General features: G+C 52.5%; 2 protein-coding genes, 1 long non-coding RNA gene and 1 pseudogene across 3 annotated transcripts in view; 1 reads left to right on the plus strand and 3 right to left on the minus strand.

Moving 5' to 3' along the window:
* LOC128782904 (zinc finger protein 271-like) overlaps positions 1–19,126 on the plus strand; it is a 510,341-nt pseudogene that overhangs the window by 364,078 nt on the left and 127,137 nt on the right.
* LOC128782918 (zinc finger protein 436-like) overlaps positions 1–19,126 on the minus strand; it is a 153,641-nt gene that overhangs the window by 83,539 nt on the left and 50,976 nt on the right. The window lies entirely within an intron of this gene.
* Positions 3,494–4,744, minus strand: LOC128782898 (gastrula zinc finger protein XlCGF49.1-like). Its single transcript, XM_053933413.1, has one exon. The coding sequence runs from the start codon at positions 4,742–4,744 to the stop codon at positions 3,920–3,922; it is 825 nt and encodes a 274-aa protein (XP_053789388.1). The 3' UTR covers positions 3,494–3,919.
* LOC128782989 (uncharacterized) lies at positions 13,985–17,582 on the minus strand. The gene is made up of 3 exons (XR_008428938.1): positions 16,843–17,582; positions 16,290–16,516; positions 13,985–16,135 (listed from the first exon to the last, which is right to left on the minus strand). It is a non-coding gene; the product is annotated as an uncharacterized LOC128782989 (long non-coding RNA).

Here is a 19,126-nt window from a genome sequence, read left to right on the forward strand (position 1 = left end):
AGTGTCACAATGGTCTCCTTGGTTCCATGAGGCCCTGGAGTGTCACAATGTTCCCCTTGCTTCTGCAGTGTCACAATGGCCCCGTGCTTCCATGAGGCCTTGCAATGTCACAATGGCTTTGTGTTTCCACAAAGCCCTGATGTGTCACAATGGCCCCTCGGCTCCATGCGCCCTTGCTGTGTCACAACGGCTCCTCTGTGACACTGCGGGCTCCACAAGGTCACCACGAACCCTTGGTTCCTTGGGGGCTCCGAGTTTCACAATGGTCTCCTTGATTCCATGAGGCAGCACAGTGTCACCATGGCCCCTTGGTTCATGGCCCACGAGGTTCCGCAGTGTCACCGTGGTGTCCTTGGACCCGCATTGTCACAACTGACCTGTGGTAATCACATATCCTCTGAACAGAGAGAGAGCTCTCCCAGGATTTTCCTGGGAAGCTGTGAGAAGCTGTGAGAAAGCTCAGAGAGACGAATGAGAAACCATTCTTATCTTCACTTGCTGCACCTGTTGTTGTGCACATGTGGAATGTGTTATGGGGATTGGTTTACCAAAGGGTGATTTCTTAATTGGCCAATGGTAACGGTGTTTGGATTTCAATTAACCAATCTGGTCTGTCTGTATCGGATTGTCTGCAAGAGCGATGAGTGTTTCTTAGTAGTATAGTATAGTATAGTATAGTATAGTATAGTATAGTATAGTATAATAAAGCGATTGATCAGCCTTCTGGAATCATGGAGTCAATGCCAATTATCACCACTCTGGATTCGCCCTGCTACAATATTTATCCAAGCCAATCTTCCCTTACCTCTGAATGCTAAATAGAATAGGCTTAACAGGCACATCAGCAACACCAACCACTGTAGACCCAAAGAGCTGGCTGAGGGGTTGGGAGAAAATTTCCCCCAGTGTCATTTCCACACAGTGGGTACCATTATTAAAGTAATTCATAAAACACATACAGTTAGTGTGTGGTAGCATTGAATCCATGTGCCCACTGTCCAGAGGAAATTAAAAATCCATAAATTCCTCACCACATTAACCCATGAAACAAATTGGATAGCAGCCACAGTAGCCATAGTTACAGGATGGGAAAAATGTAGCCACAACCATGTGCCACCCAAAGCAGGGTAAGCTAGACCACATGGTGATACCTAACAAGGTTTCTATATCCAGTACAACAAAAAAAAAAACAATTATGTTACTCAAGAATTGTTATTCTCATTTCACACTTTTTCTCTTGATGGCCTTAGGCTGCACATTGGGCGCCAAAATTGGTCTTGGTTTACAAGACAGGTGTCTGCTAGGGAAGGCCGAAAAAAGCCTCCTGTGGAATGGAGAATGTAAGCCCCTCCCTCCAAATTATTAGAATCGTGAAATCAAGGGGCTCTCAGGCAAAGATGTGGGAATAGCAATAACAGTTCTTCACTAGTGTGTACAATAAAGCAAACAAACAGCAGCACCTCCGGCACTGGCAGCAAACAGAACAGGAGCCCAGTGCAGCCTTTCGGCCGCGGCACTTTCCCTGCGGTGCAGCTCCGGGCACGGCCGGCAGGGGCGCTGGTGGCTCCCGGGGGGCAGGGCAGGTGCGGTGATCCCCGCGCGGCTGCAGGGGGCGCTCCGGCACAGGCTCGGGGAGCACGCAGCCATGGCGGCTTTGTCCCAAGGCGGGAAGGGCTGGAAGAAGGCTCCGCTTCACAAACCCTGGGGGCAGCCGGCTCCGGGGCCCCAGCAGGACTCTGGGAAAGCAGCAAGCTGGGCCGGCAGGATGTCTCAGCAGGCAGGGGGTGAGAGGCTCCCAGCAGGGCAGGGAGAGCCGAGCTCAGGATCCCGGGCACCCGAGCAGATGGGGATAGGTCTCTCTTTTAGAGGGGCAGGTGTTAATAAGGTCCCAGTTTAAGGGCTGTTCTCACGAGCAGAAGCTCACCCCATGGCAGAAGAAGCAGCTCTGGGCCAGGCTCCAGCAGCAGCAGTGGAAACTCCCTTTCCCTGTGGGAGGCGGTCCTGGGGGGGATGTACCAGGAATGCCCTGGGAAACCGCAGAAGTCTAAAGAAAGGCATTGTACTACGGTTCCTGCCTTTTCCCATGTTCATCACTAGTTGCACCCTCCCCTGTTAAATGCCTATCAACCAGTTATGCCATCCCCAGTTCTGGAAAGTTCTCAGTTCTACGTTCTGTGATTGGTTCTCTCCCCGAAACCACTCCTTCCCCTTTCTCTCATTGGATTATCCCATCCTTACTCCTCCCATGGGCCCCTATCCCATTGGTCCCTATGTACCCGGACCCTGCCTCTCCTCCCCCAGTTATAATCCCTGACCCCTCCTCAGGAGGGGGCTCTCAGATTCAGCTTCGCTCTCGAGAGGTGGTCTCCCTGCATCTTCCCTGTCTTTCCCTGCCTTCATCTAACCTGCAATAAACCCTCGAGAACAACAGTGCTCTGGGTGTCGTCCCGTCTTTTGGTGGATTTACCCTCTTTGCTATCTGGGCTCCTGTCGACCGGCCAGCAGCGGCCTTCCCTGCAGGACCAAGATCCAGGGCACCCGCATTTCCCAAGAGCAGTGGCTCTGATCGTCCTCCGCCCAAAATAAGGGATCAGCCGATAATCAGCAGCCGACGATAGGGAACAAACAGAAAGGAAAAAACCGCACCCCCAACACTGGTTTGTCATTCTTAACCCTGTGGGACAAATTCTATAAAGGTTTAATTCCACCTTTATAATTGTCTACATATGACCTCTTGAAAAGTCTGGGACAGAGATTGGAACCTGCTGCTCCACGGCTCCCCTCACAAAAGGAGTTTAGAAAGCCTGGGGGCCCCTGGAGGTATCTGGGGATCTATAGGGGCTATGGGGGTCCTTTTTGTACCTCCTGACCCAAGAGGAGCTTCTCTAATAAACTTTGCCTAAAGCTCCCACTCTGCCCATGACAGGAACCCCTGTGAGTGCCGGTGACATCCCGGCTCTTTGGCAGCCTGGAGACACTTAGAAAGTCCCCACGGAACCCCTCGAGTACCTGTCAAAAAATCTGATCCTTAGTAGGCACAAATCACCAGGATTCCCTGTCGCTATGGTCAGTTTCCATGGCAACCATCCCCAGCCCCTGTTTCTATGGTCAGTTTCCATGGCAACCACCACCAGCCCCTGTTGCTATGGTCAGTCCCTGGGTAGCTCCATGGAGACCCCATGCCAGGCCTGAGATCCACCCCATCCTGCCCCGCCTCAGCTGCAGCCGCTCCCTCCACTCCTGTCCCTGGGCACCAGAGTGAAGAGGTTCCCACAGCCCCAGCCAGGGACCCGCTCCCAAGGCTGCTGCCGTGGCCACCAGGGCTGGCACCAGCTGGGATGCTCGGTTTCCACGGGCCGGGGTTCAGGAATGGGATTCCCCAATTTCCTGCTCCCGCTGAAACCGCGCTGCTGCTCGCTGCCCTCCCGCCTCCCATGGAAAGCACAAAAGGCAAAGATCCCTGGCTGGGATAAGAACAATTTACTGGAAACAGCAACGAGACAAGGAACAAACAGGTACAGAAACAATATTGATAACAGAAGGGATAAGAAAAACTATTTACAGGGAAAACTACATCACCACTGACTGGCTCTTCCCAGCCACGCATTTCCTCCTGCCTGGAACAGACACCCTTCTCCTCAGGGAGAGAGAGAGAGAGAGAGAGAGTCCCTTTCCTGCCCCTGGCAATGACCTGAGGTGGGAGTGAATGTAATGATAGGGCCATGGCCAGACCCTCATGTTCTTCAATCCCAAACCATTTCATTGGCAGGGGTAGGAAAAGGGAATGATCTCTTCCCAGCATGGATCACAAGGAACATGGATCACCAGAGCTCTTCCCAACATGGGCTCTCCCATGGGGGATGGAGCTGGAACAGTTCATGAAGCTCCTCCTGCAGCTGGGGCACTTGCAGGGCTTCCATTACTTGTGCCTCTGTTCATGTCGGGTCAAGTGAGAGCTCCTGGAGAAGCTCTTCCCAAACCGGGGACAGTCGTAGGGCCTCTCCCTGGTGTGGATGTGCTGGTGCCTGATGAGGTGGGATTTTTGCTTGAAGCTCTTCCTGCAGTTGGGGCAGAGGAAGGGCCTCTCCCCGGTGTGAATCCTCTGGTGCTTGAGAAGAATGGAGCTGGTCTGAAAGCTCTTCTGACACTCAGGACACTCATAGGGCCTCTCCCCAGTGTGGATCCTTTGGTGGATGATCAGGTGGGACCTCTGGCCGAAGCCCTTCCCACATTCCCCACATTTGTATGGCCTTTCCCCAGTGTGGATGATCTGGTGGCGGATCAAGTGGGACCTTCGGCTGAAGCTCTTCCCACATTCCCCACACTCGTAGGGCCTCTCCCCAGTGTGGATGCGTTGGTGGATGACAACGGCAGAGCTGCAGCTGAAGCCCTTCCCACACTCCCCACACCTGAAGGGCCATTCCCCAGTGTGGATCATCTGGTGTTGTTTCAGATTGTTGCTCTTCTTGAAGCTCTTCCCACACTCCAAGCACTTGTAGGGCTTCTCCCCATGGTGAACCTGCTCATGGACCACCAGCTCTGAGCTCTGCCTGGAGCTCTGTCCACCTTCCTGGCACAGGGTCGGTCTTTTCTCCTCAGAGCACCCTGGGCTGTGCTTGGAGCCCCTCCTCCTGTGGGATCTCCAGGGCTTTTCCTCCCCATTGGATTCCTGTGCCATGGAGCTGCTCAAAACGGCCTCTGCCATGAGGTTTTGCCGTAGGGATTTGTCCTCCCTGGTCTCCATCCTCAGCTCCTCCTCTGGGGGAGGAAGGACAAGGAGAGGATGGGATTTGCCTCCGTGCCAGAGGGAAGGGGAAGGAGATCCCCCCAGTGCGTCCCCAGAAGGACGGCGTCGGCAGCGGGGTTGTCCTGCAGCCAGGGGCCGTGCTGGGCTGGGAGATGGAGCAGGAGAGAGGGGGAAGGGGGCAGTGACTTCCTCCTCACCTGCCTGGGTGTCCCAGGCCTACTTTCTCTTCCTTGAAGCCTTCTCTTCTATTTCGTGAACGCTTGTGGATGGGAAATTCTGTTTCGGGAGGAAAACAATGGATGAGCACATTGAGTTTTGTGCTGGTTTGGAGCAAAGCAGGGTGAGAATTTATGCCAGAATGACAATTTAATAAGAAAATTAATATCAAGGCAATGATCCAGAAACACTGGCTTAATCTGACAGAGTCAGGATATAACCTGACACCCCGTTGGGCAGGGTGGTGGTAGCAGTCTGATGAAATGGTGGCTGCAGTCCTGTTGGAGTGATGAATGTGATTCTGTCAAAGCAGGGATCCTGTAGAAGAACGGTCTGGTCTTCCTCTGGAGGTCCAGTGGTGCTGATGGAGCTCTTGTCCGCTGGGAATCCAGTAGGCAAGGTGCTCCTGGTGTTGCAAGGGTGAGATTATATGCAGGCAGGAATGCTTGGTTCCTCCCCCTGGGCGGAGCATCCCACAATGGGATGATGTAATTTTATCAGTCCTGCAGTGACACTCAATGGCCCATTAACAGAAGATGGCCCCTGGAGGGCGTTATCAGGGCTGAGTCATGGCAGAGATAAAGAACACTGCCCCACCTGTTTATCACAGTTCATGAAGATGGTGACTGAAAACACACTTTTGGTTACATCTTACATTGTCACCTGAAGCAGTGAGGCAATCCCTGCTCGGGGTGGGGGGTGAACACCACCCCCCTTACCCAAACTGGCTCAGGTGTAAAACCCCCACCCTGGGAAGGCCCCACACACAGGGGACAATGTCACCCTTGCCCTGCCCCAGGGGAGGTCTCTGTCCCTGTCACCCCCTTGCTCTCCCCCCTCTTCTCTTTCTTTCCATCTCTCTCTCTACTTCACTTTTCCTGTTCAATAAAATCCACTTGGGATTTGGTCTCATTAGCACCTTAATTGGGGCAGAGGCATCTCTCTAACAATTTTATTAACCAGATTGCCACATTATTTAGGTGCAGTGAGTTCAGGGCACTGTTGCCTGACCCCAAGTGCCTTTGACAACAGTATGGTTCTCTCCTCTGAGGAGGTTCTGGCTCTTTCTTGGGGAACTTTTGGAAACTTGGATGCAGCTTCCTCTGAGGGACTCATGGGAGAACTTATGAGGAAAATGGCTGCTCTGGGTGGCCAGTGTAAAGAAAATATTTTGCTATCCTTCCTTGAAAATTTGTTAAAATCACTGGAGGAAAGGGAGCCAGACTGACAAGGATCATTCATCACAAGGTGAGGAAAACAAGGCTACTCAAGTCCTAGAAGAAGCCCAGCTCGAGTAGCTAAATTCCCTAATAACTCCCAAATTCACAGGCTTGGGGGCTTTGCCAAATGTGAGAATCTTTTTTTTCTTCATCCCTGTCACCTTTGTGATAGCTACACAGAACTTTCCCTTCCTTTTAATAATCTCTATTGGGCCGAATTTCCACCTTTCTTTTTGCGGAACCTGCCAGCAGCTGAGCTGGAGCTGTGTATAAAGTGAAGAAATTTGGAATTGCCACAGAATTGTTTCTCTTGTTAGCTTATTCATGTTTGGGATTTGTTTGCGTTTTCATCACCTGTGAAAATCCAATATTCATCAAAGAATTTTATGCAGAGTTAAATTTGATTTCCGGCAAGTTTATTTTGTCCAGTGCCCAGGGGATGCTCGAGGGGTCTCTGCACCTCTCGCCCTGGGGGATGCTTGGGAGGGGCTTGCAGGGGTTGTCCCTGTCCCTGTCACCCCAGGCCATTCCCCAGGGGGTCTCCATCCCTCTGGCCTCAGGGAATGCTTGTGCAGGGCTGGGGACCAGGGGCTCTGTGTCCCTCTCACCGCTGAGGGTGCTCGGGGCTGGGGGGGCTCTCAGACCTTCTCATCCCTGGGGAGGCCGGGGGGGGTCTCTGTCCCTCTCAGCCCTGGTGTGACCCTGCCCAAATATCATCAGGGTCAGAGGGACAGAGACACCCCCAAACCCCCAGAAAGGCTGAACCTGGGATTTGGTTTGGGCTGAGGGTTTAAGAAGGGGCTGGAATTGGGGCTGGGGTTGGAGTTGGGGCTGAGATTTGGATTAGAGCTGGGCTCGGGGTTAAGGCTAGACATGGGATTGGCTTTAGGGCTGGGGTTGGGATTGGGTCTGGGGGTAGATGAGTCTGGCACTGGGATGAGATTAAATACAGAACTGTAAGTGTGTCTAAATGTAGAGTGAGATTGATATTTGGGACTGGTTTTGGACTGAGTGCACACAGAGCGGGACAGGGGGGATGTCACAGCAGGATGTCCCTGGCATCGTCCCAGCCCTCCTCAAGCACCTCCAAACATGGGGGGCAGCTGGGTGCTCCAAGATCCAGGTGCTCCCACGCTGCCCCTCAATAGCAGGTGAGCATTCCCTGAGGGCAGCCCTGAATGTGACCCTTGGGGCTCTGGGATCAGCCCTCACATCCCTGTGGGAGCAGCTGCAGACATGATGAGAGATTTTCCCCCCCACCCTCTTTCCGGAGGAAGGGTGAAGCCCAGCTGTCCTTTCCTTCTGGTGCCTCCTCCTCTCCTCAGCTGAGGATGTCAAACTCCCCAGGAGCAGGAAAATCCCCATTCCCTGTTTCCTTGTCGCTGCAGCCTGGAACATCGACTCAGAAGGAAGAACTTTCTGACAGCCCTGCTGAATGACACCGGGAGGAGGTTTGTGAGGAAGGGAGGAAATTGTATTTTGATAGGAAATACAAGTTACAAAATTATTTCATTCCATCCCCTTCCTTTTCAGTCAGTTGCAGTTCTGTTTTCAGAGTGCCGCCTTCTCAGCTGATTGTGTTTGTGTCCTCTTTTCTCTCCTGCCTTTCTGTGCCTGCTCTGTTTCTCTCTCAGTGTCTCCCTTGAGCCAGGACAGCTCCCACCAAAGACCCCGCCCTGATTTAATTCACAATCCAGGAGCTACAACCACCATGGGTGAAGTTATGAAGGCTGGCAGTGAAATGTCACTGTAGGATCTTGCTGCACTTGGCTTCTGGCTCCTTGTTAAGAGCTTTGCCGTCAAGGGCAGGAAGATCTTTTCCTGGCTGGGAACTGGAATTCCAGCCCCTGGGAGCATGTGCCATGGATCCCAGAGGGGCATTCCCGAGGCTCCCAGGGTGCTGCTCCTGCCGTGCCTCCCAAGGAGCTGTTCAGGGCCAGGGGAAAAGGTGCAGCAGCTGTGTGAGCTCCCAGAGCTCGCAGCAAAGGTGGATTTGCTGGGATTTACCAGCGCATTCCCAGCTGCAAGCAGAGGGAAGAAGGAAAGGGAAGCGAGTCCCTGACAGAATCCCGGAGCTATTGGGGGAGGAAGGAACCCTGCCCGCTGGTTACGATCCCGTGAGGGAGTGTCACAATCTGCTCGGAGGAGCGGGGTGCTGTGATGGCTCATTTACCGATGCCAAAGGTGTAAAAAGGCAAACAGCAGGGGACCATCAGTTTAATCACCACAAATGAATCTTTATTATAGAGTGTGAAAAGCAAATGCAAAGGAGGGGACAGAAAGGAAATAAAGGATAGAAAGAAAAAGACTGGAAAGGGGATAATACCTGCCAAAGCAGGTAGGGGTCTCAGTCTCAGTCCTTGGGAGGGGCTTCAATCTCCGTCCGTCACACTGGTCATGAGGTAGATGAGGGGTCTTCGATGGGAGATCACCAGAGTTACCCCAGAAAGTTCATTTGGCCAAGAGATGGGAAAATTCGTGGGTTGAGCAGGTATCGTGAAGCAGGTGTAAGCACGTAGAACAAGCCACTCCTTGCCAGGTCCTTGCCAGGCCCTGCTCGAAGCAGTGGTCTGAGGTGGCACAGCAAATACACCTGCAAAAATAATCATCCACCTCTCCAAGACGGAACTCCAATCGGGGTCATACACCTGAGCCAGTATGGGTAACCCCACCCCGAGCAGGGATTGCCTCACTGCTTCAGGTGACAATGTAAGATGTAACCAAAAGTGTGTTTTCAGTCACCATCTTCATGAACTGTGATAAACAGGTGGGGCAGTGTTCTTTATCTCTGCCATGACTCAGCCCTGATAACGCCCTCCAGGGGCCATCTTCTGTTCATGGGCCATTGAGTGTCACTGCAGGACTGATAAAATTACATCATCCCATTGTGGGATGCTCCGCCTAGGGGGAGGAACCAAGCGTTCCTGCCTGGATATAATCTCAGCAGTGCAACACCAGGAGCACCTTGCCTACTGGATTCCCAGAGGACAAGAACCCCATAAGCACAACTGGACCTTCAGAGGAAGACCAGACCCTTCTGTAGGATCACTGTTTTGACAGAATCACGTTCATCACTCCAACAGGACTGCAGCCACCATTTCATCAGACTGCTACCACCACCCTGCCCAACGGGGTGTCAGGTTATATCCTGACTCTGTCAGATTAAGGCAGTGTTTCTGGATCATTGCCTTGATCTTAATTTTCTGATTAAATTGTAATTCTGGCATAGACTCTCTCCCTGGTTTGCCTTCAAACCAGTACAAAACTCAATGAGCTCATCCCTTGTTTTCCTCCCAAAACAGAATTTCCCATCTGCAAGCGTTTGCGAAATGGAGGAGAAGGCTCCAAGGATGAGGAAGGAGCCCTGGGACACCCAGGCAGGTGAGGAGGAAGTCAGTGCCCCTTTCCCCCTCTCTCCTGCTCCACCTCCCAACCCAGCATGGCCCCTGGCTGCAGGTCAACCCCACTGCCGACGCCGTCCTGGTGGGCACGCACTGGGGGATCTCCTTCCCCTTCCCTCTGGCACGGAGGCAAATCCCATCCTCTCCTTGTCCTTCCTGCCCCAGACAAGGAGCTGAGGATGGAGACCTGGGAGGACAAATCCCCATGGCAGAACCTCATGGAAGAGGCTGTTTTGAGTGGTTCCATGGCACAGGAATCCAACGGGGAGGAAACGCCCCAGAGATCCCACAGGAGGAGGGGCTGCAAGCCCAGCCCAGGGTGCTCTGAGGAGGAAAGACCCACCCTGTGCCAGGAAGGTAGGCAGAGCTCCAGGCAGAGCTCAGAGCTGGTGGTCCATGAGCACGTTCACCATGGGGAGAAGCCCTACAAGTGCTTGGAGTGTGAGAAGAGCTTCAGGTGGAGCAACAACCTGATCTGCCACCAGATGATCCACACTGGGGAATGGCCCTACAAGTGTGGGGAGTGTGGGAAAGGCTTCAGCTACAGCTCCCAACTCATCAGGCACAGGCGCATCCACACTGGGGAGAGGCCCTACGAGTGTGGGGAATGTGGGAAGAGCTTCACCCAAAGGTCCCACTTGATCTGCCACCAGCTCATCCACACTGGGCAATGGCCATACAAATGTGGGAAATGTGGGAAGGGCTTCAGCCAGAGGTCCCACCTGATCATCCACCAAATGATCCACACTGGGGAGAAGCCCTATGAGTGTCCTGAGTGTCAGAAGAGCTTTCAGACCAGGTCCATTCTTCTCAAGCACCAGCGGATTCACACCGGGGAGAGGCGAAGAGCTTCAAGCAAAAATCCCACCTCATCAGGCACCGGCACATCCACACCAGGGAGAGGCCCTACGACTGTCCCCAGTGTGGGAAGAGCTTCTCCAGGAGCTCTCACTTGACCCGACATGAACAGAGGCACAAGTAAGGGAAGCCCTGCAGGTGCCTCAACTGCAGGAGGAGCTTCATGAACTGTTCCAGCTCCATCCCCCATGGGAGAGCCCATGTTGGGAAGAGCCCTGGTGATCCATGTTCCCTGTGATCCATCACATCATTATCTTTTCCTGCCCCTGCCAATGAAATGGTTTGGGATTGAGGAACATGAGGGTCTGGCCATGGCCCTGTCATTACATTCACTCCCACCTCAGGTCATTGCCAGGGGCAGGAAAGGGACTCTCTCTCTCTCTCTCTCTCTCTCTCTCTCTCTCTGAGGAGAAGGGTGTCCTTTCCAGGCAGGAGGAAATACATGGTCAGGAAGAGCCAGTCAATGGTGATGTAGTTTTCCCTGTAAATAGTTTATCTTATCCCTTCTGTTATCAATATTGTTGCTGTTCCTGTTTGTTCCGTCTCTCGTTGCTGTTCCCAGTAAATTGTTCTTATCCCAACCTGGGATCTTTGCCTTTTGTGCTTTCCATGGGAGGCGGGAGGGCAGCAAGTGGCAGCGCGGTTTTAGCGGGAGCAGGAAATTGGGGAATCCCATTCCTGAACCCCGGCCCCTGGAAACCGAGCATCCCAGCTGGTGCCAGCCCTGGTGGCCACAGCAGCAGCCTTGGGAGCGGGTCCCTGGCTGGGGCTGTGGGAACCTCTTCACTCTGGTGCCCAGGGACAGGAGTGGAGGGAGCGGCTGCAGCTGAGTCGGGGCAGGCTGGGGTTGGATCTCAGGAAAAGGTTTTTGCCCAGAGGCTGCTGGGGCACTGCCCAGGCTGCCCAGGGAAGGGTCACAGCTCCAGGGCTCTCTGAGCTCCAGCAGCATTTGGACAGCGCTGCCAGGCCCAGGCTGGCATTGTTGGGGTGTCCTGTGCAGGGCCAGCAGTTGGACTTGAGGATCCTGATGGGTCCCTCCCAGCTCAGCCAATTCTGTGGCTCTGGGATCCCATGACCCTGGGGATGGGACTGCCAATGGTTGCCATGGCAACGGGCTCTGGCTCCAGGCCTGAGCTGGTGTCCATGGCAACCACCCCTGGCATGGGGTCTCCATGGAGCTGCCCAGGGACTGCCCATAGCAACAGGGGCTGGTGATGGTTGCCATGGAAACTGACCATAGCAACAGGGCTGGTGATGGTTGCCATGGAAACTGACCATAGCAACAGGGGCTGGTGATGGTTGCCATGGAAACTGACCATAGCAACAGGGGCTGGTGATGGTTGCCATGGAAACTGACCATAGCAACAGGGGCTGGTGATGGTTGCCATGGAAACTGACCATAGCAATGGGTCCTGATGATGTTTGCCTAATAAGGATCAGATTTTTTGACAGGCACTCAGAGGGGTTCTGTGAGGACTTTCTAAGTGTCTCCAGGCTGCCAAAGAGCCGGGATGTCACCGGCACTCACTGGGGTTCCTGTCTTGGGCAGAGTGGGAGCTTTAGGCAAAGTTTATTAGAGAAGCTCCTGTCGGGTCAGGAGGTACAGAAAGGACCCCCAATAGCCCCTATAGATCCCCAAATACCTCCAAGGACCTCCAGGCTTTCTAAACTCCTTTTGTGAGGGGAGCCTTGGAGCAGCAGGTTCCAGTCCCTGCCCCTGACTTTTCAAGAGCTCATATGTAAACAATTATAAAGGTGGAATTAAACCTTTATAGAATTTGTCCCACAGGATTAAGCATGGCAAACCAGTGTTGGGGGTGGGGTTTTTCCTTTCTGTTTGTTCCTCATCATTGGCTGATGATTATCGGCTGATCCCTTTATTTGGGAGGAGGACGATCAGAGCCACTGCTCTTGGGAAATGCGGGCGCCCTGGACCTTGGTCCTGCAGGGAAGCCCGCTGCTGGCCGGTCGACAGGAGCCCAGATAGCAAAGAGGGTAAATCCACCAAAAGATGGGACGACACCCAGAGCACTGTTGTTCTCGAGGGTTTATTGCAGGTTAGATGAAGGCAGGGAAAGACAGGCAAGATGCAGGGAGACCACCTCTCCAGAGCGAAGCTGAATGTGAGAGCCCCCTCCTGAGGAGGGGTCAGGGATTATAACTGGGGGAGGAGAGGTGGGGTCAGGGTACATAGGGACCAATGGGATAGGGGCCCATGGGAGGAGTAAGGATGGGATAATCCAATGAGAGAAAGGGGAAGGAGTGGTTTTGGGGAGAGAACCAATCACAGAACAAAGAACTGAGATCTTTCCAGAACTGGGGATGGCATAACTGGTTGATAGGCATTTAACAGGGGAGGGTGCAACTAGTGATGAACATGGGAAAAGGCGGGAACCCTAGTACAATGCCTTTCTTTAGACTACTGCGGATCCCAGGGCATTCCTGGTAGATCCCCCCCAGGACCGCCTCCCACAGGGAAAGGGAGTTTCCACTGCTGCTGCTGGAGCCAGGCCCAGAGCTGCTTCTTCTGTCATGGGGTGAGCCTCTGCTCGTGAGAACAGCCCCTAAACTGGGACCTTATTAACACCTGCCCCACTAAAAGAGAGACCTATCCCCGTCTGCTCGGGTGCCCGGGATCCTGAGCTCGGCTCTCCCTGCCCTGCTGGGAGCCCCTCACCCCCTGCCTGCTGAGACATCCTGCCGGCCCAGCTTGCTGCTTTCCCAGAGTCCTGCTGGGGCCCCGGAGCCGGCTGCCCCCAGGGTTTGTGAAGCGGAGCCTTCTTCCAGCCCTTCCCGCCTTGGGACAAAGCCGCCATGGCCGCGTGCTCCCCGAGCCCGCGCCGGAGCGCCCCCTGCAGCCGCGCGGGGATCACCGCACCTGCCCTGCCCCCCGGGAGCCACCAGCGCCCCTGCCGGCCGTGCCCGGAGCTGCACCGCAGGGAAAGTGCCGCGGCCGAAAGGCTGCACTGGGCTCCTGTTCTGTTTGCTGCCAGCGCCGGAGGTGCTGCTGTTTGTTTGCTTTATTGTACACACTAGTGAAGAACTGTTATTGCTATTCCCACATCTTTGCCTGAGAGCCCCTTGATTTCACAATTCTAATAATTTGGAGGGAGGGGTTTACATTCTCCATTCCACAGGAGGCTTTTTTCTGCCTTCCCTAGCAGACACCTGTCTTGTAAACCAAGACCAATTTTGGTGCCCAATGTGCAGCCCGAGGGCATTGAGAGAAAAAGGGTGAAATGCGAATAACAATTCTTGAGTAAGATTTTTTTTTTTTCTTTTGGTGTACTGGATGTAGAAACCTTGTTAGGTGTCACCATGTGGTCTAGCTTACCCTGCTTTGGGTGGCACATGGTTGTGGCTACATTTTTCCCATCCTAGAACTATGGCTACTGTGGCTGCTATCCAATTTGTTTCATGGGTTAATGTGGTGAGGAATTTACGGATTTTTAATTTCCTCTGGATGGTGGGCACATGGATTTGAGGCTCCCACACACTAACTGTATGTGTTTGGAATTACTTTAATAATGGCACCCACGGTGAGGAAATGACACCGGGGGAAATTTTCTCCCAACCCATCAGGCAGCTCTTTGGGTCTACAGTGGTTGGTGTTGCTGATGTGCCTGTTAAGCCTATTCTATTTAGCATTCAGAGGTAAGGGAAGATTGACTTGCATAACTATCGCAGCAGGGCGTCCCCGGAGTGGTGATAATTAGCATTGACTCCATGATTCCAGAAGGCTGATCAATCGCTTTATTATATTATACTATACTATACTACTAAGATGTTGGGGAAGATGAAATAGCAAAGCCCTATAAATATGATGGCCTGGCAAAAGAATTGGAGAATTCAGATATTGAGATGAAAACAACGTTTGAAATACCAAACCTTAATCACTGAGCATCTCGAAAACAATAATACAGCCAAGCTGAAAGCAATCCCCCTTTCTGATGATCTAAAAGGTCAAATGGAATGTCCTGTTTCACCCCCCAATGTATGGTTCATCCCATACCTGTAACCCTCCCCTGAAGCATCAGGTATCTGTAACCCCATTGGCCCAAGTCCTGTCCCAGCCCACCTTGAAGCCCCCTGAGAAGGTGTGGCCGAGGGACCGAATGCTCTCTTGGACCTTCCTTTTGGGACGCCCACCTGGCACCCTCTCTCTCTCTCTCCCTCTCTCTCTCTCCCCCCTCTCTCCCTGGGCCTGCCACGAGTTGCGGCTGGCAACTCCAAGCAAGGCCCTTCACCCTTTACAATAAACCATATGTTCTAAAGACCTGGCTTCAGAGATCCCTCATCACCACCCATCCAAACCGTCCAGGAGCCCAGCAGTCCCCGCACTAAGAAACACTCATCGCTCTTGCAGACAGTCCAATACAGACAGACCAGACTGGTTAATTGAAATCCAAACACCGTCACCATTTGCCAATTAAGAAATCACCCTTTGGTAAACCAATCTCCATAACACATTCCACATGTGCACAACAACAGGTGCAGCAAGTGGAGATAAGAATTGTTTCTCATTCTTTTCTCTGAGCTTTCTCACAGCTTCCCAGGAAAATCCTGAGAGAGCTCACTCTCTCTGTTCAGAGGATATGTGATTACCACAGGTCAGTTGTGACAATGCAGGCCCAAGGACACCACAGTGACACTGGGGAACCTCATGGAACCAAGGGGCCATTGTGACACTGTGCTGCCTCATGGAATCAAGGAGACCATTGTGGAACTCGGGGGCCCCAAGGAACCAAGGGTCCGTGGTGACCTTGTGGAGCCCGCAGTGTCACAGAGGAGCCGTTGTGACACAGTGAGGGCGCATGGAGCCGAGGGGCCATTGTGACACATCAGGGCTTTGTGGAACCACAAAGCCATTGTGACATTGCAAGGCCTCATGGAAGCATGGGGCCATTGTGACACTGCAGAAGCAAGGGGGACATTGTGACACTCCAGGGCCTCATGGAACCAAGGAGACCATTGTGACACTGTGGGGTCCCACGAAACCAAGGGAACATGGAACAGGTCTGGCTGGCTGGGCCTCCTGGGGACCACCTGACAGGTCCGGCTGACCTTGGCATGTCGAGGGCTGCTTCTCATCTGCCCCTGGAGCACTGGGGCTCTGGGCTTTCCTTCCTATGGGAGAGAACTGTCCTTCTCCAGGGGCCTATGGCCAAAAGTGGGATTCCTTCTCCTAGTTTCCTTATATACAAGGATTGTTCCCAGATGAAATCTGCCAGGAGAGACAGCTCTGGCTGCCCTGGCCACCCAGGGGCCACCTCTCATCTGCCTTTCAAACACTGGGACCATGTGCTTTTCTTTCTTATGGGAAAAACCATCCATCTCACCAGGCACCCATGGCCAAAATAGGGCATCTGCCTCCAGAATTCCCTATATCCAAGGATAGCTCCCAGACAAAAGCTGCCAGGACTGACAAGTCTGGCTGGCCTTGGCTTCCTGAGGGCTGGCACACATGTGCCTCTGGAATACTGGGGCTCTGTGCTTTCCTTCCTAATGAAAAGAACTCATCTTCCTGTCCAGGCACCCACGGCCAAAACTGAGATTCCACCTCCAAAATTCCCTGTGTCCAAGGATAGCCCCTAGATAAAAGGTGTCAGGAAGGACAGGTCTAGCTTGGCTTGGCCTCAGGCTGGCCAGCTCTCATCTTCTTCCAGAACACTTGGATTTCGTGCTTTTCTTTCCTAGAGGGAAAAACCATCCATCTTCACCAAGTGCCCATGGCCAAAACTGGGATTCCACTTCCAAATCTCCATACATCCAATAATTGCTCCTTGGTGAAAGCAGCCAGGACAGACAGGTCTGGATGCCCTCGACCCCTTGGGGGCTGCCTCTCACCTGCCAAAACACTGGGGCTCAGTGCTTTCCTTCCTATGGAAAAAAAACGTCCTTCTTCTCAAGGTGTCTGTGGTCAAAATTGAGATTCCTTCTCCCAAATTCCATATATCCAAGGATCTCTCCATGACAAAAGCTGCCAGGACAAACAGGTCTGGCTGGGTTGGCCCCCCAGGAGCCACCTCTCTCCTCTTCTGCCTTTGAAATGCTGGGGCTCTGTGCTTTCCTTCCTATGGAAAAGAACCGTCCTTCTTATCTATGCAGAAATGGCCAAAATTGGGGTTCACCTCCAAAATTCCCTATATCCAAGGGTTGCTTTCAGACAAAAGCTATCAGGACAGAGACGTCTTACTGCCTTAGGCCTCTGATGGCCGCCTTTCATCTTCCCCTCAAGCACCGGTGTTCTGTGCTTTTCTTTGCATGGAAAAGAATTGTGTTTCTCCTCCAGGTGTCCATGTCTGAAATTGGGATTCCACCAAATTCCCTATATCTAAAATTCCCTATATCCAAAATTCCCTATATCCAAGGGTTGCTCCCAGCCAAAATCTGCCAGTACCATCAAGTCTGGCTGGCCTTGGCCTCTGGTGGCTGCCCCTGCCGCACTGGGGCTCGGTTCTTTCCTTTCCATGGAGATCCTGGTGACACTGTGGGGACCTCATGGAACCCAGGGGATCATTGTGGCACCACTGGAGCCCATGGAACCAAGGGGCCATGGTGACACAGCGGGGATTCATGGACCCAGAGACCATCATGACTCTGTGGGGCCTGATGGAACCATGGAGACCATGAGGACCCTTCAGGGCCTCGTGTCACCAAGGGGGCATTGTGACACCTCAGGGCCTCCTGGAAGCAAGGGACCATTGGGACACTGTGGGGCCCCATGGAACCGAGGGCACATGGAACAGGTCTGGCTGGCTTGGCCTCCCAGGGGCCACCTGACAGGTCTGGCTGATGTTGGAATGCCAAGGGCTGCCCCTCATCAGCTCCTGGAGTACTGGGGCTCCGTGCTTTCCTTGCTACGGAAAACAACTCTCCATCATTTCAGATGCGCATTGCTAAAATTATATCCTCCCTAAAACATTCGCTATTTTTAAGGGTATCTCTCAGAACAAAACCTGCCAGCTCTAGTTGGCCTTGGCCTCTGGTGGTCACCTCTCATCTGCCCCTAAATAGTGGGCTCTGTTCCTTACTTCCTATTGAAAAGAACCGTCTTTCATGTCCAGGGTCCATGGCCAAAATTAGAATTTATCCTCCCCAATTCCGTATGTCCGAAGATTGCTCCCCGACAAAAGTAGCCAGGAGAGACAGGTCAGGCCGGCCCTGCAGCCTCTGGGCTGGCCCTGCCAGGGTCATCACACCTAGAACAATTTCCCAGGCAGTCCAAGTCTCATTGTCCATGGCTGTATTTGCAAATTGGGAGCAGCTGTGCACAGCCAGGGGGTTTCCATTTCCCCAGGGGGTCATTGCTAAGGGCATGAAGCACATCTGGGAGATGGCTTCTCCATGGGGACAGGTTCCCATCTCCTCATTTTTTCAAATGTTCTTTTAACAACCCCTTCACTCATTCAACCAATTCTGCAGCTTGTGGATTGTCTGGGACATGAAAAACCCAGCAGCCTTAATCACTTTATTTCTCACAAAACAGACAAAGCATTCCGCACCACAGTATCAGCAAATCCTATAAAAATAACCAATTTCATCCCTTCCTCCTTTATTCGTTGTATGCAATCTTACAGAGTTTACCACTGACATTTGGGTCTTGGCCAGTCCTTTTCTGTAGGGTATTCGGTGTCACAGTGAGCAGCCAAAGCTGACATATTAGCATTGTCAGCATTATTTCACATTATCAATTTTTAATTATACAGGTATCAATATAGATTATTGGGTTATATTATATGTAACTACTATTATTAATTTATTATTATTTTTATTATTATTATTATTATTATTATATCACTTGCACAAATGAACCCGAGTTCATGATTTAAACCTTCTTCTGTCGCTCCATGTGGGGATGTTCCAACAAATTTTTCTTTCTGTTGGTGCTGTTTCCAATGTATTGTTAACAAAATTCACCCTCATCTTCCCAAACCCACAAGTTCTTTTCCTTTTCCCATATGCAATTTTTGGATGCATTTTAAGACATCCAGGGCTTCAGCCTCTTTTAACCGACTGCCCCACTGCTCACACGGTGCTCCCACCTCAGCCCACTCCAGAGCCAGGGAACTCCAGGGAAGGGCTTCCCATCTGGGAATTTCTGATGGGACTGATTCCTCACATTTACATTTAAAAAGTGACATTTTGTGGTGATCTGGCCAGACTGTGCCAGTTTTGTTTCACCAGTGGGCAGGGTCAGCACCAAAGACACAGACACCAACTGAAGGAATCAGTGTCATTGACTGTAGCTCAAAGCAGCAAAGAATCACAAAAGGAGCAGCTCAGCAATGCACCCAACCATCACCACCCAAGATTGCAGCAGTGATTAAGAAAGATCCAGCCCCAGTTACCCTCAGGCTTTACCATCCCCCAGATCCACACAGCAGCTGGGGAAGCTGTCACAGCCAAGGGCTGCAGAGCCACTCCTGGACACTGGCAATTCCTGCAGGTGCCTCCAGCCACAGGTGAGGCTCCAGCCCCGCTGTGAGAGGGCCCAGCTCTGACAGTGCTGAATGAACAAACTGACAGCACTTCTGGTGTGGGAACATCTGCTTTCATCCTCCTCTTGGGCTCCTCCCAAAGCCTGGCCAGGGCCCCAGGAGGAACCAAGGGAGGTGACTTTGACCATTCAGCCCCAGACAAGGCCAGATGTCGGATTTCATGGCCTTGTCTGGCTTCTAAAC

This window comes from Vidua chalybeata (assembly GCF_026979565.1).
Source record: "Vidua chalybeata isolate OUT-0048 chromosome W unlocalized genomic scaffold, bVidCha1 merged haplotype SUPER_W_unloc_5, whole genome shotgun sequence".
Taxonomy (NCBI): Eukaryota; Metazoa; Chordata; class Aves; order Passeriformes; family Viduidae; genus Vidua; species Vidua chalybeata.

What these genes read in the sequence shown, in the direction of transcription:
- LOC128782898 (XM_053933413.1), bottom strand. Translation starts at nt 4,744, where the DNA reads ATGGAGACCAGGGAGGACAAATCCCTACGGCAAAACCTCATGGCAGAG.